This window comes from Cajanus cajan, chromosome 3, assembly GCF_000230855.2.
Source record: "Cajanus cajan strain Asha chromosome 3, NIPB_CcT2T_4, whole genome shotgun sequence".
In the NCBI taxonomy this organism is placed as follows: Eukaryota; Viridiplantae; Streptophyta; class Magnoliopsida; order Fabales; family Fabaceae; genus Cajanus; species Cajanus cajan.
In genome coordinates this window covers 11,119,255-11,139,310 of record NC_138519.1, presented here as the reverse complement: position 1 = coordinate 11,139,310, position 20,056 = coordinate 11,119,255, and the positions used below count along the sequence as shown (strand labels likewise).

The following is a 20,056-nucleotide window of genomic DNA, read 5'->3' as shown; positions in this document are numbered from 1 at the left end:
ATAATTCTCCAAACAGAGACAATTATAAAATTATTAAAAATTTCACAGGAACTCTTCTCCACCCATTCCCTCATGTAACTCTACACATAAATCTCCCTTTTTTCCCGTACCTCGATAAGCAGTAGCTGAAATTAAAGCAGGATCTAGTTGGTCTCCTCCTCTAGGTTTCCCTTGGTCTTCAGAGAATGTAGAAGGAAAAGAAGTCAGAACTGAAAAGTGTGTTTTTTGGGAGTGCTAGAGCGCTTTATTTATAGGTATCAGGAGTGGTCGGAACGACCCGTTTCAAATCCGGAATGGCCTGTTCTAGAATCTTCGTCATGTGTAAAATTTCACATCCAGAACGGCCTGTTCTAAAACCAGAATGACCCGTTCTAGGGTTACATTTTAACCCATAACAGCCATGTTTGGAACGACCCGTTCTTAAACTAGAACAACCCATTTCCAACTAGGGTTACAAGCCTTTTTGGTAATTTGGAACGCCCCGTTCTCAACTAAGATTTGTAGGCAATTTTAGTAGTTTGGAACGGCCCGTTCCAGTTTGGGAACGACCCGTTCTAGGCTACTAAATCACCCTTATTAGGCTTTGGGCCTTCGTACAATCTGTGAAAATCGGGCTGTTATAGGTCCTATTGTTAATTTAATGTTCCTTGATAATAAATTTTGATGTTGTTTAATAACTTTTTATCACTTAAGTTACCTGATATTTAGTGAAGTGACATGTAAAAAAAATTAAAAAAAAAATAAAAACTAATATACAAAACAAATTATTTATGTATATATTTTAACAAGTGATTAGTATTTATTCTATTAATAAATCTTAGTTGCATGGTTTTTTTAGTTTTTTTAATCTCAAAATGTCATATTACTAAATATTACATTAAAGTATTGTAACATCTCAATTTTCATAAAATTATATTAATGTTATATTATATAATTATTTTAATATTTTAAATGTGTTTATTAAAGGATTTTGATATTATTTAATTATCTATATGATCTCTATTTTATTATAAAGCTTAATTTTTAATTATTATTTTAATTAGTGAAGTAGGAGTTATTTTATAAAGTGTATTTTATTATTATGTTCATGTTATTTGATTAAAGAAAGGAATATGTTTAATTCTATATGTATTATATTAATTATTTTATGAGAAAGAGAAAGAAGGACGTGTTGATAAATGATTAATTATTATTATTATTTATTTTATTAATTGAGATAAAGGGATTAAGGAAGTTATCAAAAGTTACACATCATTTGGACGTATTCACTTTTGACCCTCATTCTCTCTTACGCTTCTAAAGACCAAGGAGAGTTAGGAGAAGGAGGTCAACCAGATATGACACGTGCTTCATCTTTTGCTCATCCAAGTAAGGGAGAGTGAAAAATCTCACTCGGGATGTAGGAATATGTGTTGGGTAGCAGAATTGGCCCCCAATCATATGTCTATCAGAACAAACACTTTATGAAAGTTTTTTATTTTGCTTTCTGATTATTCTGTTGCGTTCCTTGTGTGATTTTGAGTGTGGATTTGTTTTCAATTTCAATAATGGACATGTTTGGTAGCGGGATTGACCCCCAATCCCTTGCTTGATGCATGCTCTTAGAAATAGACACTTTTTAATTTTTTTTGTTTTTGTGTTTGAGTTTTCTATTGTGTTCCTTTATGGTTGTTGGATGTGAATATGCGATTAATTTTGAAAATAGACAAGTTTTGATTTGAATTAGAGTGCTTTGTGGGTTTCTGTGGGAAACCCTATGAAGTGAAATTAGGGATATGTTCTTTGATGAATTTTGTGGCATTATATGTAAAATTGATGATGAATTCGTGTTTTGGGTGTAACATTTGGAGTGTTTTGACCCTTTGAAATATTATATTAACTGGTTGGTTGTAAAAAATATGTGTGAAATCATGAAGTTGGGTTTATGAGAAGTTTCTTATATGGGACTATGTAAATATGATGTGAAAATGTGAAAAGTGAACGTGTGACCTGTGACATGATATTATGAGACAATGTGACATGAGATATGATGAGATGTGATAAGTGCAATGTTGAGTCAATAAAATAGTGAATGTGTGACATGCATCATGTGCAGATCTGGCTCTAGGTGTGTACTGAGACAACATGTTAGTCTATTAAATTATTCTAGGTGTGTCGCTAAGGCCACATACCATTGTATCCATGTGAATTCCTAGGTGAGCTGTGGGCCACCAATGATATGATTAAACATGCCCCAAGTACTACTGTATTAGCATACCAGTGATGATATCTGTACAAATTTCAAATGGCGCCACATACATGCATTTACGAGTCGAGTTCATGACATCATTGCATGATGAGTGATTGTGTGTGTGATAATTGGCTATGTATGGATTATACTCTTACCTTGTGTTATGATTGTTGGGTGTGTGCTATTTGACATGTATTTTTTCACCCGAGCTTGAGTGAGATGTTTCTGAGTCCCTTTGCTGTTTGTGTTTCTTGTTTTATTGTGATGTGCAGGTGAGCCTTAGTAGGATGCTGAAGGTTTTGATGGAGGAGTCTAGTCAAGAAGCTCTGATTAGGCCATGTGACACCGGAGTTTAGCATTAGGGAAATTTCGTTTATTGCATTTTGATGGAATTCACTATGTTATTTAATTCTAACTAAGCATCTATGTTTAAGCGATTTTATGTTCTATGAAAGGATTTCTGTAATGTGAACTCTCTACTCAAGATTTGGGAGAGAACATCTTATTTAGATTGCAATATCTTTGAATTCTTTTATTTAAAAGAGAATTATGTTTTATTTATGTTAAAAATATATGATGCGGGATGGAGAGTGTCACAAATACAAAATAAATATTAAAATTTAATAACTAATAAATGTCAGTTTGACAAGATAACTAAAATTCATTATTTTAAAAATAAAAAGATTAAATATTTCTATTTTAAAATAATAGGATCAAAATTACGAATTAATAAAAATAAAGAAACCAAAAGTATAATTTAACCTAAAACTTATACTTTAACAATTTGTGTAAACTACAAATTTATGTGATCTAATAGCTAAATTATGTAATATTACTTTTTTTAATCATATTATTGGTATGAAATATATTTATTATCAAAAATAATGACTGATATTTATTAGAGACCATAAATATCAGAGACCATGAACTCGCACAAAATAAGTTCTTTTTTTAAAATTATTTATTTCCATACCCAATGTATTACGCTTATAATTATGTATATAGAATTTTACATACTTTAAAATTTTCTAGAATGTTATTTAAAATAAATATTTATATATATTATACGTTAATATAAATGACGTGATGACTTAAATAATTTTAAAATTGTATAAATTTTATATAATTAATTCAATTAATAAGAATATTAAGTTGAATTATTACGTCAGTTAAATTTATATTTTTATAAAAAAAATATTAAAAAATGTACCGTGAATGTGAAAAGATAAAACTCGTGAAAATATTATATTCTTGAGGAAAGGAAAATTGATGGGCAATGCTCCTATCACTTAGTTTGACCTTGAGCTTATCTGGTCGAAATTTTAGATCAAAGCTTAGAATGGTTTTGCCTTTAAACCGAAGAGCAGAGATTTGGTTTGACGCTATATTTTTCGTGTTCCGTTTCTTCTTCAGCTTTCGGAGGCAACAAATTACTTTCATATATCACTTCCATATTCGATGTCTAACTTGCAGAATCATTGAGGTGTTATTGAGTTTCACTTCAGATCTCTATACCTCTCTTTTTTCAATCCCTTTTGGTGGTCCGTTTTCATTCGATCTGGGGAGAGGTTCCTGTTTTGCTGTGTGAAGTTCCGAAAAGGGTAAGTTCTCTGCTTTCTCTGGGGTTTTATTTGAGGTGGATTTGTGCGATTGATGTTTCTGTTTAACGTTCTCAACTAACAAAGTGAGAATTTGAGTGTTTGTCTTGTGTTGTCTCTATAGCAAAAATGGATGACTCAAGAAACAGCCCATTACATGAGTTCAGTTATGGCAACAGAGTTGATGAGGATATACGGCTATCGGAACTGCTAGAGCTAGATGAAGCGCTTCTGGTACAGCTACGTCTTTCCCTTTTACCTAACACCTTGCCAACTAGATAATCTTCTCCTAACCCTTTGCAACAGGATGATGAAACATCAGATGTGGAAGACATATTTCCGATGTTAACCAATGAAGAGAGCATCAAGGAAAGGAGAATCCATGAAGTGTTCTTGAGCTTCAGAGGGAAGGACACACGTGGTTCTTTCGTTTCACATCTCTATGCCTCTCTTCAGAATGCTGGAATCAATGTTTTCAAGGATGATGAGTCACTTACAAGGGGACATCACATTTCAGACTCATTGCTGCGAGCAATTGAGCAGTCTGAAATTTGTGTTGTTGTGTTCTCAAGAAACTATGCAGGGTCTGGATGGTGTATGGATGAGCTGGAGAAAATAATGGAGTGTCACTGGACCATAGGGAACATAGTTCTCCCAGTGTTCTATGGTGTTGATCCCTCTGAAGTGCGCCATCAAAAAGGCGATTTTGGAAAAGCATTTGAAGAACTTGAGAAGAGGAGTTTAAAAGAAGATGAGGAGAGGGTTTTGCAATTGAAGAAAAAGCTTATGCGGTTGGGAGAAAATGAAGGTGAGAACCTGTTCAATTCGACTGTATGGGGAAAAGAGAAGGTGATGCGTTGGAGGGAGGCACTTCATCAGGCTACTGGCATCTCTGGGATTGTAGTCCTAAATTTCAGGTAACTTCACACTTCCTTCTTTCTCACATTTTTTTCATCAAATTAATACTCAACATTTCTCAATACTTCAATACAAAGGACTTTATTGAGGGTGAAATATTTAAAAGATGAATATATACTTTACTAAATGTTTGATAGGGGAGAAATATTTTTATACAAATCGTAATTTTTAGGAATTATAAATTTTAAGAAACATGATTTTTGAAAATAGTTAAAATTTGTTTGGTTGTTTGTAGAATTATTAAAAATACTTATACAAAATTTTTAAAAATTAAGGATTTTTATATTTAATTATAATAGTATATTTTTAAGTATATAATTTTTTTTTATAAAAATATTATTTATTAAAATAAATTTATTAGATATATTTATTTACTTAAATCTTATTTTAAATATGACATTAAATTATTTTTAAAAGTTAAAAAATTATTAAAATTATTTAAATATAGAATTCAAAAAAAAGACAAAAAGGAAAAAATTATATTATAATTAAGAAGAATAAAAATATATTATTTTATTTTATTTAAATAAATAAAATATTGTTGAATATTATTAAAATATAAAAGTAAAATAGACTTTAATAATATTGTTAAAATTGATAAGGTGATAGAAGAAAAAGGAGTGAGAGCGAGAAAGAGAGAGAGGGAAAGGGGGAGAGTGAGAAGAGAGAGAGGAGGGGGGGGAGAGTTGAATATATTCTTGGTATATTCTTGGTCATTCTTTTATGAATTCAAATAGAAGGTCTTTAAATTTTATCCCTTCTTGAGAAACTTCAAAAGGATATATTTGAGTAAGGAACGGAGTTCCTAAAATCATTTCTTCATTAATATCTGGAGTTAGTATGAAAGTATTTTTAAAACATTTTCCTTTATTACAAATATGAGCATTAGATAGCTTATATTTAACTTTTAGTTTATTCGAATTTGCTGCTCTTACCTTTTGAACAGTTTTTTCATAATATTGAGTAGGTATCATACCTTCTCGTAAACAATTTAAATCTGCTCCAGAGTCAACTAGAGCTATAAAATCTTTATGAAAATTTTTCCCTATTTTTAAACTTATTTTAATATGCCACTTTTGTTGACTAATTTTAATTTGACTTATCGAAGGTTGATTTTCGATTATAGAAGGTTGAGTATTTAATTTTTCAAGAATTTCTTTTATCTGTTCTTTTTGTTGATAATTTTCTTGAGTTATTTCAATCATTTGAGTTTTAATATTAATTATTTCAGTTTTTAAATCTTTTATTTCTTTTTGTAAGTCATTAATAGTTACAGGTATTTCTTTTAGAGAGGCTTTCTTTACTATTTGTGCAAAATCATATCCTTCAAACTTAGGTTTGGAGGTAGATTCGTCACGATTTTCTTCTAAAATTAAGTCTTTTAATTTATTTAAATATTCTATTTTATTAATTCTGATTTATTAGGTAAAGGATATCTTATCCATTTTAATGCTTTATTCAAAGGTTTATAATTTATGACCATTCTTGGTTCTCCTCTTTCTATTTCCGAAGCATTTTGGACATAAAATGCTGCGCAACTCCAAGGAGATTTACTAGGTCTTATTAATTTTTTATCTAAGAACTTTAAATTAATAAGACCTAGTAAATCTCCTTGGAGTTGCGCAGCATTTTATGTCCAAAATGCTTCGGAAATAGAAAGAGGAGAACCAAGAATGGTCATAAATTATAAACCTTTGAATAAAGCATTAAAATGGATAAGATATCCTTTACCTAATAAATCAGAATTAATAAATAAAATTTATAATGCAACAATATTTTCAAAATTTGATATGAAAAGTGGATATTATCAAATAAAAGTAAAAGAATCAGAAAAGTATAAAACTGCATTTGTAGTTCCTTTTGGTCAATACGAGTGGAATTTAGAAAGTCCTTCCTCCTTTAATGGTGAAGGAATCTCTGAATGGAATATAGATGGGATGACAGAACATCAAATCTTAAGAAAAAACTTAGGTATCAACGCTCATTTTTATGCGGAAGGAGAGGAGGAGAGAAGAAGATAAGAATAATTATAAGAATAAATTTAAAAAATCTTCTAAATATTCAAAGTTACTACTTGAAAGAAGAAATATGCTAATAAAGTTATTATATTCTTCGTCACTATTAATTTCTTGATTATATATATAAACAGGAATTAAAAATGAAATTTCATAAAAATAAAATTCGATAATTACAAAAGATTCAAAGAGATTATAATTATCATACAGATGTACATGTGCAAAACCATCAATAAAATATTTAAGCATAATTATTAAACTTACAAATTTTTACAGACTCATTTCAAGGCTGGGCGTCTTAACTATGAAGGAGACTCAAGGGGAGATAGAGATTTAAGGCTCAGGCGAGCTGTGTCCTCTTACTCCGAATGAATACTCTTTTATAGATAAGAAAAGAGCCTCACTACTTAAAGCAACACATCCTATACATACACGTGTTGCAATCTAAGAAAAAGAAATTACAACTGGCAAGCCTTTACTTTCGGCTGCCGACACAAACGACAAACTAAAGAAAGCATCTTTTGGGCGACGTGGGAGAAAGGGACCCACGACTTCTTACTCAGATGCACTAAACTATTCTTCAATAGTATTCCAGTACTGATCTTCATCTGATTTTATCTTCAATTTTTCCAAGATACGTTGCACTTGTTCATCCAATTTCTTCTTATTTTGCATATTTTGTTTTTCAAGATGTTCTTCAGAATTTTTCTTAATTAAAACAATCTTTTCAGATGATTGCTATAAATTAAGAAAATCAATTTCTTCATCTTCTTCGGGCTTCTGAGCCATTTGGATGGCATAACAATCTTCAACTTCTTCTTCGTCTTCAGAGTCTGAACCCAAGGAAGATAAGGCTTCCATCAGTTTTTTCTTTAAAAGCGACTTTTCTTCTTTGGATGAGGAAATTTTCTCTAAATTTTCAGATGTTAGAGATTCTCCTATTTTCAATTTGGACTGGACCTTGTATGCTGATGTTTGAAGGCCCATTGTTTTCCATTTTTGAAAACGATCTTCAACATATTTCACTTCAAATTTTTTCCACCAAAAAACTTTTGTTTTTCTACAAATAGTTTTCGGGTAGGTCTCTTCTTTGTGTTGATGAATTTCAAGAAGATGGGCCATAAGCCAACTAATTCCCATGGCTGAACAGAATTTTATTAATCTGAGATGGGGTAATTCATTTGGGGTAAGAACTTTATATTTTCGGTATATAGTCAAAACATTTTCAGGTATGATAGATTGGACTGAGCTGATTTTAAAGAACCAATCTACAAACCAATTGGGAATTGAACTAGGTAATTCATTTTTAAAGGAAATGTACCAAGAATGTTTTGGGTTATTTTCAAGGAGAATATATGACCAGGCCTTTTGATAATCAAAATATGAATATGAAGGAGGATCGAAAGGTCTGGAAAAGGTTTTTTCTGTGAAGGGATGGGTCTTCCAATCAAGGTAAGAGAGAACCTTGATAATTCTTAATTTTGAATAATTTACTATAGAAGGATCTCGGGTATCTGATACAGGAGTTATTTCAACAGAACCTGTATCTATTAAAATAAATTGATAAAACTTTTTATTTTTCTTTAAATTTTCATTTTTTGGGATCCAACTCCATTTAGGAGGAGCTAGACTTTGCATAATCTTCCATGGATCTTCTTCAGTCCAGTGATCTTCAAGAGTAACCACATGTTCACAATTTTCTAAAATATGAAATTCTTTAGGAATATTTTTGGTGGTAGAGGAAGTGGCCTTTTCAGGGGTTTTTGGTGTATGGGCTAATACAGTAAATTTGTTTTCAAGAGGGGTCTTCAGAGTATGTGGGAGTTTTCTAGTCTGGTTTAAATATGAGGGGGAGAAGTCATCTAGCGAAAGGCTAGATGGCCCAGATTTTTCAGGAGGATTGGGCTGAGAGCCTATTTTCTTTATGGGGTTCGACATAAACTGAGCCCTGCAAAAATTCTCTTGTTAAAAAGTCTGGTATAGAATTATTCTTTCCTTTTATAAATTCAATTTCAAAATCAAAACAAGATATTAAACTTTGCCATCTGGCAAAAATTTGTTTAGAAACCAGGTTTTTAACATCTTTTTCTAAAACTTCTTTTGCAGATTTACAATCTATTCGTAAAAGAAATTTTTTATTTATTAAATCATGCTGAAATTTATTCATGCATAAAACAATGCTCAAAATTTCTTTTTTAATAGTACTATATTTGGATTGGGCTGGGTTCCATATACCCGAATGATATTTTATTATTTGTTCAGGGTGGTTATCTATTTTTTGTTTTAATATTCCTCCATACCCTTGGTCCGAAGCATCTGTTTCTACTATTAGTTGGGCTTCAGGGTGTGGTATTCCTAGACAAGGTAAGGTTTTCACTTGGGCTTTTACTTCTTGAACTATTCTTGTTAATTCGGGGGTCCAAGGTTTTGGATTTTTTCTTAACCTATTATAAAGGGGTTTACAAAGAATTCTTATATTAGGGATAAAATCTGCTACATAATTTACACATCCCAAAAATCTTTGTAATTGAGTCTTATCTTTTATTTCATTGGGAAATTTTTTAGAAAATTCAATACTTCTTTTAAAGGGGGTATTTCACTTATTTTTTCTCCTGATTTAGTTTTCCATATTTTAGTAGCATTTTTTAGAACATTAACAGTTAAATTTTTAAAACAGTTTTCTTCAAACCATAAGAAATATGGAATATTTTCTTGAATTTCTTCTAGATGTTCATAGTATTGTTCTCTAAGGGTTTTTAATTCTTCTTGGGTAAATGTTTCAAAAAACCATTTTCTTTTTTCTTTATTTTCTTCGGCTAAAAATTCTTGTTTTAATAAATTTTTATTTATTTCGAATTTATTAATAACATTTATAGTAGAATCTATATTTTCTTCTTCAACAAGTTCAGTTTGTGATGGAGAGTTATGAGTTTTTGTTTCTTCCCAAGTATATTCTGGGGTTGGGACCGTATGGTTTGGTCTAATTCCTTTTAAATTCATGTTTTTATGATATATTAAGCTTGATCTATCTAATGATCTTCTAGCAGTATGAAAAGTATTAGGAGATGCCATAGAGCTTTCTCCTATTCTTAAAGAATTTATTCTTCTTAAAGGGGCAAAAGAAATTTCAACAGTTCCTGATTTATATTCTACGATCTCTTCTACTTCTACTGGTTCTGGGGGTTCTGGTTTTAATATTTCTTCTAACCTCCATTTTAGTCCAGTTGTTATTTCATTATGTTTTAAGGTTTTTGGTATTACTGCACTTATTCTTTCAGGATTTACTAATAACATGGTAGTTTCATTCTTCGGATTCATTAATAAGGCTTTAGGAGCCAACTGAGTTTTCATTACTTTATAATATATTCTATAAAGTATTGCTATAGGGTATGAATTTTCATTCCATTTATTTTCTTGTATTTTGACATCTAATATTAAATTATTATCGGTATGGTGAAAACTTTTAAGTGCTATTGAATAATTTGGATAATTATTAATATATGCTGGTCCATTATGCAAATTTGTTTCAAACATAGCCAATATCTGATTTTCAAGTTCAGTAGGCCTATTATCTCTTAAAGCTACGAATATAGGAGTATCCATGCCTAACCTAAACAAAGGTTTAATAGCAATTTGAATAGAACCTATATGCATATATTTATAATTTTTAATATGTTCAGCTATTAAGGCTTTAGTTATTAAAGGGATTTGTTCATGACTTGTTTTAAGATCAATTTCTTTATCTACTGTTTTTATAACATATTCAGAGGTAAATTTTGAAGTCCATTCTTTTTCATATATACTAGAGATTTTCAATTTTGGAAGGGTCCACCTATTTAACTGGTTTTCTATTTCTGGGATTATTAATTCATGTTGTAATAACTGATTCATATTATTCTCTTCATCATTTTTCATATCTTCTTCTAACTTATCTTTTCCTTTGAATATTTTTATTACCCTTTCCATCCTATCACACAAGTAGTCTAACGGGAACACCTCGGGTTTTACTGCCTCTCACTAGGTCTTACTACCACTCTTCGGCTTACCAACGTTTCCACTACCCACAATGAACTAGGCAAAGTTGGGATAATAAAATTATTCTGGGGAAATTTCAAAGTCAAAAGATGATATTCAAATGATGCAGAAAACAAATATGTTTCAATTATTCAACAGAATTAATATTCTCAGAACTTATACTTCCCAGTAATGGTGGCTGAGCCTCCAAGTTAGGTCAATATAAGAACTTTAAATATTAACACTATATTAGCCAAAATTTTTCAGGTTTTTGGCTCTGATACCAACTTAGGTATCAACGCTCATTTTTATGCGGAAGGAGAGGAGGAGAGAAGAAGATAAGAATAATTATAAGAATAAATTTAAAAAATCTTCTAAATATTCAAAGTTACTACTTGAAAGAAGAAATATGCTAATAAAGTTATTATATTCTTCGTCACTATTAATTTCTTGATTATATATATAAACAGGAATTAAAAATGAAATTTCATAAAAATAAAATTCGATAATTACAAAAGATTCAAAGATATTATAATTATCATACAGATGTACATGTGCAAAACCATAAAATAGAATATTTAAATAAATTAAAAGACTTAATTTTAGAAGAAAATCGTGACGAATCTACCTCCAAACCTAAGTTGGTATCAGAGCCAAAAACCTGAAAAATTTTGGTTAATATAGTGTTAATATTTAAAGTTCTTATATTGACTTAACTTGGAGGCTCAGCCACCATTACTGGGAAGTATAAGTTCTGAGAATATTAATTCTGTTGAATAATTGAAACATATTTGTTTTCTGCATCATTTGAATATCATCTTTTGACTTTGAAATTTCCCCAGAATAATTTTATTATCCCAACTTTGCCTAGTTCATTGTGGGTAGTGGAAACGTTGGTAAGCCGAAGAGTGGTAGTAAGACCTAGTGAGAGGCAGTAAAACCCGAGGTGTTCCCGTTAGACTACTTGTGTGATAGGATGGAAAGGGTAATAAAAATATTCAAAGGAAAAGATAAGTTAGAAGAAGATATGAAAAATGATGAAGAGAATAATATGAATCAGTTATTACAACATGAATTAATAATCCCAGAAATAGAAAACCAGTTAAATAGGTGGACCCTTCCAAAATTGAAAATCTCTAGTATATATGAAAAAGAATGGACTTCAAAATTTACCTCTGAATATGTTATAAAAACAGTAGATAAAGAAATTGATCTTAAAACAAGTCATGAACAAATCCCTTTAATAACTAAAGCCTTAATAGCTGAACATATTAAAAATTATAAATATATGCATATAGGTTCTATTCAAATTGCTATTAAACCTTTGTTTAGGTTAGGCATGGATACTCCTATATTCGTAGCTTTAAGAGATAATAGGCCTACTGAACTTGAAAATCAGATATTGGCTATGTTTGAAACAAATTTGCATAATGGACCAGCATATATTAATAATTATCCAAATTATTCAATAGCACTTAAAAGTTTTCACCATACCGATAATAATTTAATATTAGATGTCAAAATACAAGAAAATAAATGGAATGAAAATTCATACCCTATAGCAATACTTTATAGAATATATTATAAAGTAATGAAAACTCAGTTGGCTCCTAAAGCCTTATTAATGAATCCGAAGAATGAAACTACCATGTTATTAGTAAATCCTGAAAAAATAAGTGCAGTAATACCAAAAACCTTAAAACATAATGAAATAACAACTGGACTAAAATGGAGGTTAGAAGAAATATTAAAACCAGAACCCCCAGAACCAGTAGAAGTAGAAGAGATCGTAGAATATAAATCAGGAACTGTTGAAGTTTCTTTTGCCCCTTTAAGAAGAATAAATTCTTTAAGAATAGGAGAAAGCTCTATGGCATCTCCTAATACTTTTCATACTGCTAGAAGATCATTAGATAGATCAAGCTTAATATATCATAAAAACATGAATTTAAAAGGAATTAGACCAAACCATGCGGTCCCAACCCCAGAATATACTTGGGAAAAAACAAAAACTCATAACTCTCCATCACAAACTGAACTTGCTGAAGAAGAAAATATAGATTCTACTATAAATGTTATTAATAAATTTGAAATAAATAAAAATTTATTAAAACAAGAATTTTTAGCCGAAGAAAATAAAGAAAAAAGAAAATGGTTTTTTGAAACATTTACCCAAGAAGAATTAAAAACCCTTAGAGAACAATACTATGAACATCTAGAAGAAATTCAAGAAAATATTCCATATTTCTTATGGTTTGAAGAAAACTGTTTTAAAAATTTAACTGTTAATGTTCTAAAAAATGCTACTAAAATATGGAAAACTAAATCAGGAGAAAAAATAAGTGAAATACCCCCTTTAGAAGAAGTTAAATTTCCAAATATAGAAAATAAGGAAGTAGTAGCATCACCCTTTAAAATGATAGGAAGAAGAAATCTAGATGAAAATCCCACAGTATTAGATATACAGAATATTCATAGTCAAATAAATTATACTAATCAATTAATACATCAAGTAGCTTTAAAAGTTTATGAAGAAAAACTAGAAAGTGCGGATAAAAATCCTTTAGGAATAAAACCCTTAGAAAGATCTTTAATTACTCCCACTAGATTTACAGATAAAGAATATAAAGAATTTAAATTAGGAAATAACACAGACAATTTATTGTCAGAAATAAATAAAAAATTAGAAAAATTAAATATAAAAAATATCAATATACTAGATATCCCTCAAGAAGAAATAGGTAATTTAGATATAGAAGATTTAGAAGATAATATACTGAAAATACAAAGAAAATTTACCGAAACACAAGCTACTCATAATATGCCGACCACTAGAAATTATTATCAAAGGCCAACCCTTCCAGATATACAATTCGAAGAATGGAATTTAGAAAGTCCTTCCTCCTTTAATGGTGAAGGAATCTCTGAATGGAATATAGATGGGATGACAGAACATCAAATCTTAAGAAAAACACATGAAATGTCCATGGCCGCTTCAGCATATAGAGCAAAACATAGTGAACAACAAACTGTTAAATTGTTAATAGCTGGATTTACAGGAGCACTAAAAGGATGGTGGGATAATTATCTCTCTTCTGATCAAAGAAATTATATTTTAACCGTAGTAAAATCTGAAGATGGAACTCCCTTAATGGTAGAAACCTTAATAATAACTATAATTCAAAGCTTTATGGGAGATTCAACTGTATTTGATACAAAAACGAATATTCTTCTACATAATCTAAGGTGTCCCACTTTAGGAGACTTTAGATGGTACGTAGATAACTTCATAATAATGGTTATGACTAGGGAAGATTGTAAAGAAAAATTTTGGAAAGAAAAATTTATTGCAGGATTGCCCCCAGTCTTTGCCACAAAAGTTAGAGAAAAATTAAATACCTTATATCCTGAAAATTTGTCTGAATTAACTTATGGACGAATAATAGCTGTAATAAAAAATACTGCTTTAGAAATTTGTAATAATATGAAATTAGAAAAACAAATGAAAAGGCAGAAAGAAAGTGGAATAAAAGAGTTAGGAAACTTCTGTGCTCAATATGGGTACGAAGGGTTAGTACCACCCTCTAGGAAAATTAAAAAGAAGTTTAGAAAACCTTTTAAAAGACGAAACAATTTTGTAAAGAAAAATAATTCACCCTTTAGGAAGAAAAAATTTTCAAATAATAATAATAATAATAATAATAATAAAAATTTTACTAAAAAACCAAATTTTTCTAATCAAGAAATTAATAGTGACGAAGAATATAATAACTTTATTAGCATATTTCTTCTTTCAAGTAGTAACTTTGAATATTTAGAAGATTTTTTAAATTTATTCTTATAATTATTCTTATCTTCTTCTCTCCTCCTCTCCTTCCGCATAAAAATGAGCGCTGATACCTAAGTTGGTATCAGAGCAAATTTCTTTTACTATTTCTTTTTCGATATTTTCAAATTCTTTTTTGATTTTAGGATTTTTTAATTTTTCTTCTATTTGTTTATATTTTACCTCAGTTTTTAACAGATTAATTTGTTTAGTTTTAGCTTCTATTCTTGTTAAAAAGTTTTCTTCATTTAAGTCTTTTAAATTGTTAATATTTTTATTTTTAACAGGTTTTATGAATTCAAATAGAAGGTCTTTAAATTTTATCCCTTTTTGAGAAACTTCAAAAGGATATATTTGAGTAAGGAACGGAGTTCCTAAAATCATTTCTTCATTAATATCTGGAGTTAGTATGAAAGTATTTTTAAAACATTTTCCTTTATTACAAATATGAGCATTAGATAGCTTATATTTAACTTTTAGTTTATTCGAATTTGCTGCTCTTACCTTTTGAACAGTTTTTTCATAATATTGAGTAGGTATCATACCTTCTCGTAAACAATTTAAATCTGCTCCAGAGTCAACTAGAGCTATAAAATCTTTATGAAAATTTTTCCCTATTTTTAAACTTATTTTAATATGCCACTTTTGTTGACTAATTTTAATTTGACTTATCGAAGGTTGATTTTCGATTATAGAAGGTTGAGTATTTAATTTTTCAAGAATTTCTTTTATCTGTTCTTTTTGTTGATAATTTTCTTGAGTTATTTCAATCATTTGAGTTTTAATATTAATTATTTCAGTTTTTAAATCTTTTATTTCTTTTTGTAAGTCATTAATAGTTACAAGTATTTCTTTTAGAGAGGCTTTCTTTACTATTTGTGCAAAATCATATCCTTCAAACTTAGGTTTGGAGGTAGATTCGTCACGATTTTCTTCTAAAATTAAGTCTTTTAATTTATTTAAATATTCTATTTTATCTTCTTCGTTGGTTATTTTATCTACCATTTCTAAAGCTATTTTGATTTCAGCATTTATTACATTGATATTAAATGCACAAGAACAAGGATTTTCCTCACATTCGCATTCACTCTCTTCTTCACTAGAAGTTTCTATATTCTCTAAATATTCTTCCTCACATGTTTCCTCTTCACTTTCAGATTCATATAAAAGTATTTTCTCAATTTGTTCTTTTAATTCATTTGTCATATTTAGGTTATTTATTTTTTCTTTAACTCTACAATCTTTTTTCATATGACCATATCTTCCACATTTAAAACAAACTATTCCTTTATTTTTATTAGAAAAATTTGGTTTTTTAGTAAAATTTTTATTATTATTATTATTATTATTATTATTATTATTTGAAAATTTTTTCTTCCTAAAGGGTGAATTATTTTTCTTTACAAAATTGTTTCGTCTTTTAAAAGGTTTTCTAAACTTCTTTTTAATTTTCCTAGAGGGTGGTACTAACCCTTCGTACCCATATTGAGCACAGAAGTTTCCTAACTCTTTTATTCCACTTTCTTTCTGCCTTTTCATTTGTTTTTCTAATTTCATATTATTACAAATTTCTAAAGCAGTATTTTTTATTACAGCTATTATTCGTCCATAAGTTAATTCAGACAAATTTTCAGGATATAAGGTATTTAATTTTTCTCTAACTTTTGTGGCAAAGACTGGGGGCAATCCTGCAATAAATTTTTCTTTCCAAAATTTTTCTTTACAATCTTCCCTAGTCATAACCATTATTATGAAGTTATCTACGTACCATCTAAAGTCTCCTAAAGTGGGACACCTTAGATTATGTAGAAGAATATTCGTTTTTGTATCAAATACAGTTGAATCTCCCATAAAGCTTTGAATTATAGTTATTATTAAGGTTTCTACCATTAAGGGAGTTCCATCTTCAGATTTTACTACGGTTAAAATATAATTTCTTTGATCAGAAGAGAGATAATTATCCCACCATCCTTTTAGTGCTCCTGTAAATCCAGCTATTAACAATTTAACAGTTTGTTGTTCACTATGTTTTGCTCTATATGCTGAAGCGGCCATGGACATTTCATGTGTTTTTCTTAAGATTTGATGTTCTGTCATCCCATCTATATTCCATTCAGAGATTCCTTCACCATTAAAGGAGGAAGGACTTTCTAAATTCCATTCTTCGAATTGTATATCTGGAAGGGTTGGCCTTTGATAATAATTTCTAGTGGTCGGCATATTATGAGTAGCTTGTGTTTCGGTAAATTTTCTTTGTATTTTCAGTATATTATCTTCTAAATCTTCTATATCTAAATTACCTATTTCTTCTTGAGGGATATCTAGTATATTGATATTTTTTATATTTAATTTTTCTAATTTTTTATTTATTTCTGACAATAAATTGTCTGTGTTATTTCCTAATTTAAATTCTTTATATTCTTTATCTGTAAATCTAGTGGGAGTAATTAAAGATCTTTCTAAGGGTTTTATTCCTAAAAGATTTTTATCCGCACTTTCTAGTTTTTCTTCATAAACTTTTAAAGCTACTTGATGTATTAATTGATTAGTATAATTTATTTGACTATGAATATTCTGTATATCTAATAATGTGGGATTTTCATCTAGATTTCTTCTTCCTATCATTTTAAAGGGTGATGCTACTACTTCCTTATTTTCTATATTTGGAAATTTAACTTCTTCTAAAGGGGGTATTTCACTTATTTTTTCTCCTGATTTAGTTTTCCATATTTTAGTAGCATTTTTTAGAACATTAACAGTTAAATTTTTAAAACAGTTTTCTTCAAACCATAAGAAATATGGAATATTTTCTTGAATTTCTTCTAGATGTTCATAGTATTGTTCTCTAAGGGTTTTTAATTCTTCTTGGGTAAATGTTTCAAAAAACCATTTTCTTTTTTCTTTATTTTCTTCGGCTAAAAATTCTTGTTTTAATAAATTTTTATTTATTTCGAATTTATTAATAACATTTATAGTAGAATCTATATTTTCTTCTTCAGCAAGTTCAGTTTGTGATGGAGAGTTATGAGTTTTTGTTTCTTCCCAAGTATATTCTGGGGTTGGGACCGTATGGTTTGGTCTAATTCCTTTTAAATTCATGTTTTTATGATATATTAAGCTTGATCTATCTAATGATCTTCTAGCAGTATGAAAAGTATTAGGAGATGCCATAGAGCTTTCTCCTATTCTTAAAGAATTTATTCTTCTTAAAGGGGCAAAAGAAACTTCAACAGTTCCTGATTTATATTCTACGATCTCTTCTACTTCTACTGGTTCTGGGGGTTCTGGTTTTAATATTTCTTCTAACCTCCATTTTAGTCCAGTTGTTATTTCATTATGTTTTAAGGTTTTTGGTATTATTGCACTTATTTTTTCAGGATTTGTTCATGACTTGTTTTAAGATCAATTTCTTTATCTACTATTTTTATAACATATTCAGAGGTAAATTTTGAAGTCCATTCTTTTTCATATATACTAGAGATTTTCAATTTTGGAAGGGTCCACCTATTTAACTGGTTTTCTATTTCTGGGATTATTAATTCATGTTGTAATAACTGATTCATATTATTCTCTTCATCATTTTTCATATCTTCTTCTAACTTATCTTTTCCTTTGAATATTTTTATTACCCTTTCCATCCTATCACACAAGTAGTCTAACGGGAACACCTCGGGTTTTACTGCCTCTCACTAGGTCTTACTACCACTCTTCGGCTTACCAACGTTTCCACTACCCACAATGAACTAGGCAAAGTTGGGATAATAAAATTATTCTGGGGAAATTTCAAAGTCAAAAGATGATATTCAAATGATGCAGAAAACAAATATGTTTCAATTATTCAACAGAATTAATATTCTCAGAACTTATACTTCCCAGTAATGGTGGCTGAGCCTCCAAGTTAGGTCAATATAAGAACTTTAAATATTAACACTATATTAGCCAAAATTTTTCAGGTTTTTGGCTCTGATACCAACTTAGGTATCAACGCTCATTTTTATGCGGAAGGAGAGGAGGAGAGAAGAAGATAAGAATAATTATAAGAATAAATTTAAAAAATCTTCTAAATATTCAAAGTTACTACTTGAAAGAAGAAATATGCTAATAAAGTTATTATATTCTTCGTCACTATTAATTTCTTGATTATATATATAAACAGGAATTAAAAATGAAATTTCATAAAAATAAAATTCGATAATTACAAAAGATTCAAAGAGATTATAATTATCATACAGATGTACATGTGCAAAACCATCAATAAAATATTTAAGCATAATTATTAAACTTACAAATTTTTACAGACTCATTTCAAGGCTGGGCGTCTTAACTATGAAGGAGACTCAAGGGGAGATAGAGATTTAAGGCTCAGGCGAGCTGTGTCCTCTTACTCCGAATGAATACTCTTTTATAGATAAGAAAAGAGCCTCACTACTTAAAGCAACACATCCTATACATACACGTGTTGCAATCTAAGAAAAAGAAATTACAACTGGCAAGCCTTTACTTTCGGCTGCCGACACAAACGACAAACTAAAGAAAGCATCTTGGGCGACGTGGGAGAAAGGGACCCACGACTTCTTACTCAGATGCACTAAACTATTCTTCAATAGTATTCCAGTACTGATCTTCATCTGATTTTATCTTCAATTTTTCCAAGATACGTTGCACTTGTTCATCCAATTTCTTCTTATTTTGCATATTTTGTTTTTCAAGATGTTCTTCAGAATTTTTCTTAATTAAAACAATCTTTTCAGATGATTGCTATAAATTAAGAAAATCAATTTCTTCATCTTCTTCGGGCTTCTGAGCCATTTGGATGGCATAACAATCTTCAACTTCTTCTTCGTCTTCAGAGTCTGAACCCAAGGAAGATAAGGCTTCCATCAGTTTTTTCTTTAAAAGCGACTTTTCTTCTTTGGATGAGGAAATTTTCTCTAAATTTTCAGATGTTAGAGATTCTCCTATTTTCAATTTGGACTGGACCTTGTATGCTGATGTTTGAAGGCCCATTGTTTTCCATTTTTGAAAACGATCTTCAACATATTTCACTTCAAATTTTTTCCACCAAAAAACTTTTGTTTTTCTACAAATAGTTTTCGGGTAGGTCTCTTCTTTGTGTTGATGAATTTCAAGAAGATGGGCCATAAGCCAACTAATTCCCATGGCTGAACAGAATTTTATTAATCTGAGATGGGGTAATTCATTTGGGGTAAGAACTTTATATTTTCGGTATATAGTCAAAACATTTTCAGGTATGATAGATTGGACTGGGCTGATTTTAAAGAACCAATCTACAAACCAATTGGGAATTGAACTAGGTAATTCATTTTTAAAGGAAATGTACCAAGAATGTTTTGGGTTATTTTCAAGGAGAATATATGACCAGGCCTTTTGATAATCAAAATATGAATATGAAGGAGGATCGAAAGGTCTGGAAAAGGTTTTTTCTGTGAAGGGA

At 29.6% G+C, this 20,056-nt stretch overlaps 1 protein-coding gene across 7 annotated transcripts in view; it reads left to right on the top strand.

The window, feature by feature from the left end:
- Nucleotides 1-3,491: 3,491 nt before the first annotated feature.
- Nucleotides 3,492-20,056, top strand: part of LOC109803759 (toll/interleukin-1 receptor-like protein) — a 52,455-nt gene continuing 35,890 nt past the window's right edge. For 2 of the 7 annotated variants that reach the window (XR_014432170.1, XM_083070390.1), the window contains exons 1-3: nucleotides 3,494-3,831; nucleotides 3,953-4,062; nucleotides 4,135-4,745. Coding sequence is in view for 6 of the 7 variants with exons in the window: in XM_083070390.1 (XP_082926516.1) it covers nucleotides 3,958-4,062; nucleotides 4,135-4,745 (716 nt within the window). In the remaining variant the exon portion in view is untranslated. The other 5 variants (XM_083070392.1, XM_083070391.1, XM_083070393.1 and 2 more) reach the window with 5 other exon arrangements.